Below are 11,034 nucleotides of genomic sequence, written 5' to 3'. Positions count from 1 at the left end.
TCACAGCAGGCTCAGCACAAGGCGCTTATTAAATGGGCCTCGGGTTCCCAGGGGACACTCCCTCCTCGCAGATGCTCCGAAGCCACCCGGAGCGGGGCACCTGCGGGCCGCGCCGCCCTGCGGGGGCCGGGAGCGACCTGGCTCGGGGAGAGGGCGGGGAGCTGCACCTTCGGGCCCCGGGTCTCGGCCCCGCGGCGCCCACGCCCACCGCCCGCTCGCAGCTCCGGCTGCAGCCCGCGGCCCCGCCCCCGCGGGCCCCGCCCACAACAGGCCCCGCCCACAACTGGCTCTGCTCGCCGCAGGCCCCGCTCACCGCAGGCCCCGCCCAGTGGCCCCGCCCCCGAAGGACCCGCCCATCAGGTCCCGCCCACAACCGGCCCTGCTCACCGCAGGCCCCGCCCAGTGGCCCCGCCCCCCGCAGGCCCCGCCCCCTCCGCGGCTCCCACCGCTCCCGGCGCCGCGAGCGCGGGCCTGGGACTCGCACCCCGCCGCGGCCGCAGCATGGGGCGCTTCCGCGGGGGCCTGCGGTGCATCAAGTACCTGCTGCTCGGCTTCAACCTGCTCTTCTGGGTGAGACCCGGAGCCGAGAGGGCCGGGCGCGGGGGGCCGGGCGGGGCCGGGCCGGGTCGGGGGGCGCCGACCCAGCCGCTCCGGGGCCCGCGCGATCCCGGCGGAGGGAAGGGGGTGCGGACAAAGGGGGCCGGCGTGAGGGCGCGAGCCCGGGGCGAGGCGCAGCGGCGAGAGCCGGGAGAAGCGGGGAGGCGCCGGGCAGCTCTGCCTGGGCTGTCACCGCGCCGCGGCGGCTCCAGGTGCGGGGCCGCCCGCCCCCCGCGCCCGGGCTGCACCCCGACCCGCGCTCACGCCCCCCAGCTCACGCCCCGCCGGGGCCGCCGGGGCCGGGGCCCAACCCCAGGGGGAGGATGCGCTGGCTGTGATGGTTTCGCCCAGGAAATTGGGGGTGGGCGTGAGAATGTTATTGGGGGGTCGGTCGCGCTCTGCCTGGGTGCTAGGAGTGATGGGTGAGAGGTGGGGGTGCGCTTCTGAGCCCGGGGAGGGGAAGGGGCTGCCAAGGGACAGCAGCAGCACCCCCTGTCCCTGGCGCTAAATGCGAATGCGCCCAGGGATGATCTCATTCAACTTTGCAGGGTGTCGCTGAGCTGACAGCGAGCGAGCGCGGTGCTGGGGGAGGCGGCTTGGCTCCCACGACCCTTGGCTCCCATGTCCTGGGGACAAGGTTGGGGCCAGACCATCCCCAGATCTCCCCATACCCTGCCTCCGGCCCTCCAGGGCTGTGAAGCAAGGTCTGAAAATTGTCTTTTCTGCACACTCCCCCTTGGGCTTTATCAAGAGAATGTCAGCTAGAAGAACTGCTCAGGTAGACCCGGGGGGAACCTAGATCTTGCTTAGAGAACAGGTTCTTAGAACTGGGAGGGAGCAGCTGTGCCTTGGGTTCCTTGAAACAACTAAGATGGAGGGGGGTTTTCCTTTTCCTGCACTGGGGAGGGTGTCTTCCCATGACTGCAACTCATTAATTATTGAATGACGGGCTCATCTGGTGTTTGCCAACCCATTAGCCCAGATGCCTGTGTGAGTCTAGCAACTTCCAGGCTGTCAGAAGCCAAGTTACCATCTCCCGCATCCTTCAGCTGGGGTAGGTGTGAAGGAGGCACCTGGAGGACAACCCCAAAACTTAAAATACACACATGGTGTTTGTACACCTGGGCCTTTATACCCATCATGCTACAAGGAGGAGGTTTCTAAAGGCCATTTGTGTTGTGCTTTTTAGTAGTTTGGCTTCATTTCCAAAGCTGTCGTTTATAGAGGTCATGCTTCAGTGACATCCTTCACTCTCGCTGCTCACAAATTCAAAAGAAGTTTTGTATCAGCCTGGGAAGGAACTCTTAGGCCAAGTTCAGTGCTTATTTAGTGCCTGAGGTCGTGCGGCCTTCCCAGGATAATGGGAAGCATTGATTGAGTGTCTTGGTGTGTCAGAAAGAGCTCGAAGCAGATCACAGCCACTATGCACTGAATCCCCACGACAGTCCTGCTGAGCACACTATCATTATCCCCATTTTTACAGACAAGGAAAGACTCAAATAAGCCAACGTGCCCAACATCACACAGCTAGTAAGCGACAGGGGTGGGACACAGTGTCCCGAGCACGCTGGCTCACTCAGTAAACAGTGGTTCTGGAAGTGTGTCTTCTAGACCAACAGCAGGAGCATCTCCTGGGAACTTGGCACAAACGCACACTCTTCAGCCCCTTCGCAGGCCTCTCTGAGTCAGAAACTCCCGGGAGGGACCCAGCAACCTTTTCCCAGGTCCTCCAGGTCATCCTGATATAAAGTGTGAGGCCTGCTGCGGTTAACAATTTTTAGACAAGTATTAGAAAGAGAGTGTCCATACAGAAATATAAACTTATAACTTGTAAATATATGTAACATAAATGTATATGTAAATTATAAAGTGATTATATATGTCGTTTATAAATATAAAATGCTATTCCCTGAGCTGCTGATGTTCTGGTGGAAATAAGGCCAGTGCAGACAAAATAAGACAGTTGACAATCCAGTGACCAGTTTCGTGCGCTGATGCTCACACAGTGAGGAAGGGAAGGAGGAAGAAAGAAATGTTTGGGCCCTCCCTTGTGTTAGGCACAGGGTTAGAGGTGAATGAACATTTAGATGTGGGAGTGAGTCCAGGAGTTCAGACGAAGGACCAGTGAGGAGTGAGGAGGCAGGACGGGTCTCCTGAGGAAGGGGCGCTTAACCTGCATCCCGTCTGTGCCACATGGAAGTGGACAAAGGTGCAGGGGTGGCGCCACCCCCTCAGGAGGAGCGTGACCCCATCTGCCCACAGCAGGGGCTTGAGTGAGTTAGTCTCCAGCCTCGGCTTCTGTCTTCTCATCTCCACAATTGGAGCAACAGCGTTATGGAGAGCAGTAAGAGGAAATAAAGTGTCTGCCTGCACCTCCTGTGAGCCTAGCACCTTGCAGTTTCTCCAGAAGTGTTAATTATGAGTTTTATTATTAAGTGCCAGGCACAAAGGAAATACTCAATAAATCCTCACTCTTTCCCAGCAGGGAAGGGTGGATGTTTGCCTGGCAACTGGCAGCTTGTTTTCATTTGGGGTAACTGCACATTATCTTCACAACTGTGCTTGTGGCTTTTCCCACACTGGAGCTCAGAAGATGGGGAACAAGCCTTTTGTCTGTTGTGTTGATGTCTGTGCCACAGAGCACAGAGGAGGCGTCCGTACGGAAATACCTAGAGGAGGAAGACATGAATCTGCCACTTGGAGACTTGGGCCCAGATAATGGATCATCAGCTTTAGCTGAGGGCTCAGCCTCTCTCTCCGCTCATTGCCTATTGATCTGTTCTCTGCTGGCCGGGGTTGAGCCCAGGGGGGGGAATACCGGGCCTTCCTCCCTCCCTGTTCCTTGGGGTAGGGACTGAGGACCAGCGGCCCAGACACACCTCCAGCAGCATCTGTGCTTGCACCCCCCAAGGGAAGGCGCCGCACGGAAACCGATGCCTAGTGATTTAGGAAAAAAGCAGTTGTTTGGGATAAAATCTAGATATTGACCGACAGGGTCGCTGAAAGAACCTGATTCTAGAAAAGCCCCACCCTAGTGTCTGAAGTTGTGTTTTCCAGGTTGGAGGGTTGAGGAAAATTTGGGGAAGGGACCGAGGGTGGGGGTGGGGTAGGAGGGCAGTTTTCCTGGAAGGATAGGCCTGAGCTGGGACTTCCAGGGTGATACTCACACACCCTCAGAGGCCTCCCCTTCTGAGGTACAAGGTCCTCCTTGGTGACGGCACTTCCTTTCTGTCAGGAACTCACCAGCAGGCAGGCACAGAGGCGGGGGTGGCTGTGTTTTGTGATCTACAATTTGACAAATCTATTTGCAACCTCCTTCTGGCAACTTGATTTAAGTTTCCCTAAGCTGTGCTCCTGATTTTATAAACATCCAACTGGGTCCTGCCAGAGCCAGCACAGGGCTTCCTGGCCCAGGGCCGACAACTACATTCACCATTGAATTTTTAAAAACAAAAGTAAAACTCAGCCATGAACCCCACTAAATTAATTTCTGTTATCAGGGTGGATGGCTAACACAACCCCCCAAACCCCCACCCCACCCCACCCCCACGCCTGTCATGTCTAAATTCGGATACTACGATCAGATAGCACAGCATATTCCCATGCCTTTCACTGAAATCACCTTTATTTTTTTCCTCCGTTGCATAGCAATATAAATAAAACAGCACAATCCACCGAGCGCCTGTGTGGGGAGACCTGGGCGCGTGTTTATTTCTTGCTTGATTGTTGTAGCTTTCCTCGCATTGTGCTGGGGGAGGCCGCTGAGTGTCACCCACCGACAGGAAGCAGGACTATTCATTGTCAAAAGCCAGAAGCCATATATGGCTGGCTTGGAGCTGCTCGCCGCCCTTCTCACCAGTTGCTAGTGCTGCTCTGGGTTTTCAGTCTGACAGGTGCATCTGGGAAAGGCGGGGTCCCACGGCTGGGGCATGAGAGGTGTTTGAGGCTACTAAGTGTCCAGAAGTTGCCTCTTGCTCTTTCCCAAACTTATTTCAAACAATAACTTCAGAGCTACCACCAGTCAGAGACAAGTTAAAAAAACAGGAGCTCAAGAAAGTATTTTTTTCAGGTCTAGCTGAAACTAGACCACCCCAGAAAGCAGATGGGAATTTCCTTGACCTTCTAGTAGGGTAGTCAATTCTGATCTCTGTCAAGGTGGGAAGAACGCAGCACTGGCCAGCCTCCTGGGGTGGACAAGGGCAGTGTAGCACTGTTGGGGAGAGGGGGCGGTGGGAGCTGAGTCCCAGGGATCTGGACAGCACTGAGCTGAAAACCCCGGGGTGTGGAACCTGGGAGGTAGATGTTAGCATCACACCGCATGGCTTTATTCCAGGCTATTAGGGACTGGGTTAGTAAGTTTTTAACCTATTTGAACCTCAGTTTTCCTCATCTGCTAAATGGACATAATCGGCTACCAACATCAATCTATGATCTTTGTGCAGACAAAACGCATATGTAAGATATAGGGCCTCCCTGTAGTGCAGGGGGTTAAGACACAATCTCTGAAGCTATCCGCAGCCACTGCAACAGGAGTTCGATCCCCAGCCAGGGAGCAACTCACATGGCACAGCAGACCTCTCCTGTCTCGCCCGCTGCTCCCCTCAGCAGTGTATTTCAGTCAGTCTGCCTGTTCTGTTCCCCACTCTGTCTCTGGTGGATCCTCCCACCCTCCACACCTCTGGCCTGTACCCCAGTTCTTGTATGCATAAATAAATAAATCTTTAAAAAAAAAGATAGTATGTAAATATGTAAGGAGGTAACAAGTATGATGCCTGTGCATGGTAAATACTCAGTAATATGAGATATTAGAGGAAGTCATATCTAAATTCTAAAAGTACAGGTTGGAAAGTGGAACCCAGAAGTCAAGAGGGTTCCAACGGTAAGGACAAATAGGAAACAGGTGTCCTCAGCCCAGCCAGCTAGCAGAGCAGCAGGAGTCTGCGACTGACTAAGGGTGTGGAGTCAAAAGGAAAGCCACCTTCCTCTGCAGCCAGCCACTCAGCAGACGTGCGGACCCCCTCCCCGATGCCCAGTGCTCTGCCAAGTGCTAAACATCAAAAATGGTGAAGCCTTGAGGCGCTGTGCCTCTTTAGGGCCTTTGACAGTAGTTGACCCCTCTCCAGTGGTCTGTGCCCCGGAGGGCAGGGCTGTGTCATGCAGTGTCTCCCTCGCCATCCTCAGCCCTGGCGCTAGGAGAGGCTCAGCACTCACTGGGATGGCTCTGGGCACATGGTTGCATGTACCGCCCCTCACCCAGGGGCCTCTGTCCCCTGCCCTGCCTCTGCACACTGAGGGGAGGCCATGGGGGGCGGGGGACAGCCTCTGGTGATTGGCGCACTGAGACTTTAATGTGCACACAGATCCCCTCATCTGGTTCAGATCCACATTCTGACTCGGTGGGTCCCCTTCACTAGCGAGCCCCCAGGTGGTGCAGAGGCTACCCATGCAGGGAGCACCTCAACCTCTTCCTCAGACGTGACCTTGGGAAATCAAAGGCCCACCAGAGCCTCTTGTTTCCACCAGGCAGGGAGTACGTGCCCTTCCTTTTGCCCCGCTCACCTGACTTCCTGTGGCAGTTCTCTTCATGCCAGTTACTGCTTTACCATTATTATTTTAAGAGCTTTTTTTTTAACATTAAGATTTGATGGTTTCTAGAATTACCAGGCAGCCACCGGCCCATTGTCTATTGCTTCACTGTGTTATTCTAGAACATCTCCCATGCGGTTTCTTGGGGTGTCCAGCCTTGTGGACAATAGAGCCTGTAACTCCATCTCCCATCTTGACATTGAGAGTGAAATATCACAACGGAGCTGTTCTGACGCAGGCACCACTAACGCTGTCCTGACCACGGACAGAACCCGTCAGTGTCTCTAAGGAGTGAAGGAGGAGGACTTGAGAGGGAGGCTGGTAAGAGGGGACTTTCAGATGGGCTGGAAACACATCTTACAGATGTAGGGGGGCCGCTGGCCTGCCTCGTTCATCCTCTTTGGATTTGATTGCAAACAAAACTAAGAAGCTAGTGACCATCCCTATGATGTTTTAGTTGACAAAATGCTTTCACATGTGTTATCCCATTTGATCATGAATCACAATAATCCCATAAGTCATATCATTATCCCCATTTTGCAGACGTGACACTGCAAAGCAGGCATAAGTTCCCAGAGCCGGGGCGGAGCAAGGCTGGGTCACCCCCAGATCTCTGGTTTCAAAGTCTGTTCTTTTCACGGTATTAACTTATTAAGGTGTGTGGAATATCAGGCAGAGGAAACACTACTTCTCTAGAAAAGGTGAGGTCTGTGGTCGCGGAGCTTGATTTACTCACAAATGTGGTTGCAGAGATGCATTCAGCGCTGGCACATGGAGGAAGCGGGAGAGAGGCTGAGGCCAGGGCAGATGCATTTAAGGCCGAGGAGAAGCAAGACAGGGCCTGAGAAAAGAGCATATATTAAAGAAACAGTTTGCAGCACTAATTTTAGCAGCAAAACCAAGAATAATAACAAGCACTATATAAATGGAAGCTGCGTGCCAGCTGTTTTCCCAATCACATTTTGTATATTTAATTCTATCACCCTCACAACAACCCTCCAAAGTCTAACTGCAGCTCTAACAATGACCCTCTAAAATCTACCACTCCCAGTTGATGTCTGAGGAAGCAGGAGCGCCAGGGTTTAGTAGCCTTGCCCAGGCTCCCAGAGCTCGCCAGGGGAGGGCTGGGCTGCGGCCTGTGCCAGACTCTTGGCCTCTCCAAGTGTGCAGATGAGCAGGGGGAGAAGCTGAAGCTGTGAGGAGCCTGGGGATTCTAGACCTGTGTTCCCCAGCTCAGCGGCGACTCTACCGATCCCACATGGCTGTGTACGTGTACATTAATGGAGATTAAAGGACGAAACTAAACTAACTTCCTGCGTCACCTCGCGTGCTCAGCAGCCATGGTTGGCCAGTGGCTGCGAGATCATGGACATCTTTGGAGAAAGTTCTGTTGCGTGACAATTGCCTAAATACAGTTATTCTTTCATAATTCGTTGTTTCCTACTTTTCTTAGTCTTAGGAAACAAACTTAAGAGAGACGGGATCATAGTTCCTGGAAGGGGAGCTGCTATATCTAGTGCAGAAGGTTTCGAGAACTCAAGGGAACCCCAGCGGTCGTGGGGAGAGTGTTGAGCTAAAATAGAAGTAAGTAGAGGAGGCGGGAGCTGTGTTTCCTCTCTTGAGAGGGTTGTTTGAAGGCTAAACGCAGCATTTGCAAGTTTGCACCATAATGGAACTAAGTGCTGGGCCCTCCCTGTGCGGCTGGGTAAGGTGAACACGCCGCCTTCTCAGGGAGGCTGTGATTCCCTCCACTCTGCAGGTTGTGTTATATCCCACCTAAGTGCCTCCTTCAGTGTCAACACTCAAAGTTAAATTTTCTAGAGCACATCTGGCCAGTACCCCACGGTGGGTGCCAAGCCCTGTCCTCCCACCATGATGGTGACTGGGACAGAGGCAGCTTACACGTAGTGCGGGAAGGCAGACGCGCGCTGGTCCGCTTTGGCTGCTTGGTGGTTGGAGTTAGTTCTGTGTGCATTCCATCTCTCGCTAAAGACACCTCCCACCAGGGTAGCCAGTGCTCTGCCTTGCCTCTCCTCGCTCTTTGAAGAAAACTCTGCAGGGCCTCCCCGGTGGCGCAGCAGTTGAGCGCTGGGTTGCAAAGCTGCCCGCAGCCTCTGCAACTCCGGTTCGATCCCCGGCCACCGGGTGAGGGTCCCACATGGTGCGCAGACCTCTCCTGCCGCCCGCTGCTCCCCTCAGCAGTGTACTTCGGTCCTTCTGCCTGCTCTGCTCCCCGCTCTGGCTCTGGTGAATTCTCTCACCCTCCTGCACTTCTGACTCTACCCAGTGCTTGTACAAATAAATAAATCTTTAAAAAAAAAAAAAAAAAGAAAGAAAAAAACTCTGCAACCATCATCTTCCTCATTAATTCTTGCTATCTCTTCCCTCCTTTTCCCTGCATTTTTTTTTTTTTTTAGAACAGGCATTTTTGTGTAGCCACCGAGTAAATCCAACTCACTTCCTATGACCTATATCGAAATGATCTGCTTTATCAGTCACAGCTTTTCATCCCAGGTCAGCTTCCTTCCTGGACTTGGTCCCCACCACCCATGCCCCCAGCTCTCCTGAACCCCCTCCCAGCAAGGTCAGCTCGCCCACACTCGTTAACTTACAACAACCTAGACGAAGAGAAGAGGGGGTGGGCACAGCACAGAGCCCATTGTTCTTTCCAGGGGTGAAGAGAACATTCCTGAATCTGTCACTGTTTGGAGAGCAGAACCTTCCATCGTGCAGAGAATGAAGCGTTGATTGATTTTAAAATAACACCCTTACCTGAAGGAAATCTTTCAGGAACATCTCTGCATAACTTGTTCTTAGGAAATCATTATGAGGAAATAATAGAGGAAATTAGAAAGACTGGGATCGAACTCGTCTATTTCCACACCAACCACCTTCTTACCATGGGCACCTGCCTGCTGGTTCCCTTCACCCATCCTAATGTCGAGGCCGGGCAGAGAGGTTACTCGAGAGGCTTGTGTGGGTGTCCAAAGGCAATTGGTGCTTGTGTTTTTTCTGACAAAATCTTTGCTTTTGAGAACGTTGCCTCTGAATCCTTGCCTTGCTGGTGCTGCATAATAGGATGAAAATCTGAGGAGCTGACTTTCCTCTTCAAGAATATTAGCGTCATCTCCCAGAACAAATGTGCTTGTGACTTTTGTCTGCTAAAAGGATGAGGCACCATTACCCTGATGGTATCACAATGTGGTTTGCAGTCAGATCGAGCGTTGTGAGTGCTTCCGTCTGGGATGAGAATTGCCACCCTGAGCAAAAGTATTAGCTTAAAAGCTTTTAATAAAAATTCTAGGGTTGAAAAGTCATTTCCAACATGTGGGACTTCATCCCAAAAAAAGAATTGCAAATGAACTGGGTGGTGTGTGCACATGGTCTTCACCCCAGGGAAGCAAGAATACAAAATTGATGCTCATTCTCTTATTTGCATTCAGAGTGTGTGTGTGTGTGTGTGTGTGTGTGTGTGTGCGCACGCGCATGTGCACGTGTGCATGAGGGTGTTATCATATTAAGTGTAGGCTCCTTCCTGTAAAAGGGGTGTGTCAATGGATTCTCTCTGTTCACGAGTACTGCAGAACACACATCCCCGCAGGCTGAGGAAAACACAAAACTGACACGACAAGTTCTCATCTTGTTTTTCCTGCAGGGAAGTGTTTTGCTGAGTGTGATGGACAGCATGCTCACCCAGGGCCGCCGAGGTGTCTGCGGTGTGTCCCAGGTGCAGAGGAGTCTGAAAATAGTATTTGCAAAGTTTTCCCTCCAGAGAGCTGGTGGGGAGATTGTCTGCAGTCTCGCCTGTCCGCCTGTCTTAGTCAGATCAGGTTGCCCTAAAAAAGTCTCATGACTGGGTGATTTAAAGAACAGGAATTTATTTGTCACAGTTCAGGAGGCTGGAAGTCCATGGTCAAGGTGCTGGGCTATTCAGTTGCTGCTGCTGAGGAGTTTTTTCCTGGCTTGTAGATCAGTGTGAGCTCCGTGGCAGAGAGAGCAAGGAGGGTGGGGTTGTGGGGTGTTTCTTATTGGGCTCTAGTCCCATCACAAGGGGCCCACTCAAGAGCTCATCGAGCCCTAATCATCTCCCCAAGACCCCATCTCCAAGGACTGTCTCATAGGGCTCTTGGTAGAGCGTCACCTATGGAGGGGGCGTGGTGGGGTCACAATTAAGTCAATGACGCAGCCTAAAGGGCACCTTTGGGAAGGTCCCCTCCGTTCATTTAACAGGCACCTGCTCCGGGAGGTGGACAGAGCAACAGAGGCTTGTCCCTGCCTTTAGGCCGTAATCAAAACTAGACACAGAACTCGACAGAAGTGGTTCTAGCAGACAGGAGGGGAGGTACAGGCCTCGGCCAGCCAGCATAGGCTCCTCCGGGGAAGTGACATCAGAGTTGAGAGCAGTGGGGGGAAGGGGAGAGATGGAGATTCCTAGGGAAATAACTGAAGTAGAGCCCCCCACCGGCAACCCCCAAGCTGGCGCTGTGACTAGAGCACCGAGGCAGTTGTGCCCAGCTCGGGAAAGGCACGTGCTGTGGGAGAACTTCTCCAAGATGATGCTTCTGACCCAAGAGGGAGGCTTTCTGCTGGATTTAGTCCTCAGCAGAGTAGCTGGTTTGCTCTTTGTGATTGGAGAGGGTGGGAAGCCAGCCTCCCTGGGGGGCCGGGGCGGGGAGCAGAGCGGACTGGAGGGCCCAGGTCCTGGGAGTGATCTTTGCATTTTTGCTTCTCAACACCACTGCCTTCCAATGCTGTCCCTTCCTGAGAACCATGTTTGTGATTTATGAAGCTTTTTTTTTTTTTTTCTTGAGTGCAAAAATATGTCCTCAAGATAGAACATTTCATTCGCCA

General features: G+C 53.1%; 1 protein-coding gene across 1 annotated transcript in view; it reads left to right on the top strand.

The window, feature by feature from the left end:
• Positions 1-470: 470 nt before the first annotated feature.
• The window catches only part of TSPAN2 (tetraspanin 2), a 34,324-nt gene continuing 23,760 nt past the window's right edge, over positions 471-11,034 (top strand). The window contains exon 1 of the mRNA XM_037498192.2: positions 471-570. Coding sequence (XP_037354089.1) covers positions 502-570 — 69 coding nt within the window. The 5' untranslated portion in view covers positions 471-501. The remainder of the gene's footprint in view (positions 571-11,034) is intronic.

The sequence above is a fragment of the Talpa occidentalis genome, unplaced genomic scaffold, assembly GCF_014898055.3.
Source record: "Talpa occidentalis isolate TD23 unplaced genomic scaffold, MPIMG_talOcc4v2.1 talOcc4.9, whole genome shotgun sequence".
Lineage (NCBI taxonomy): Eukaryota > Metazoa > Chordata > Mammalia > Eulipotyphla > Talpidae > Talpa > Talpa occidentalis.
This window is presented reverse-complemented; position numbering and strand designations above follow the sequence as displayed.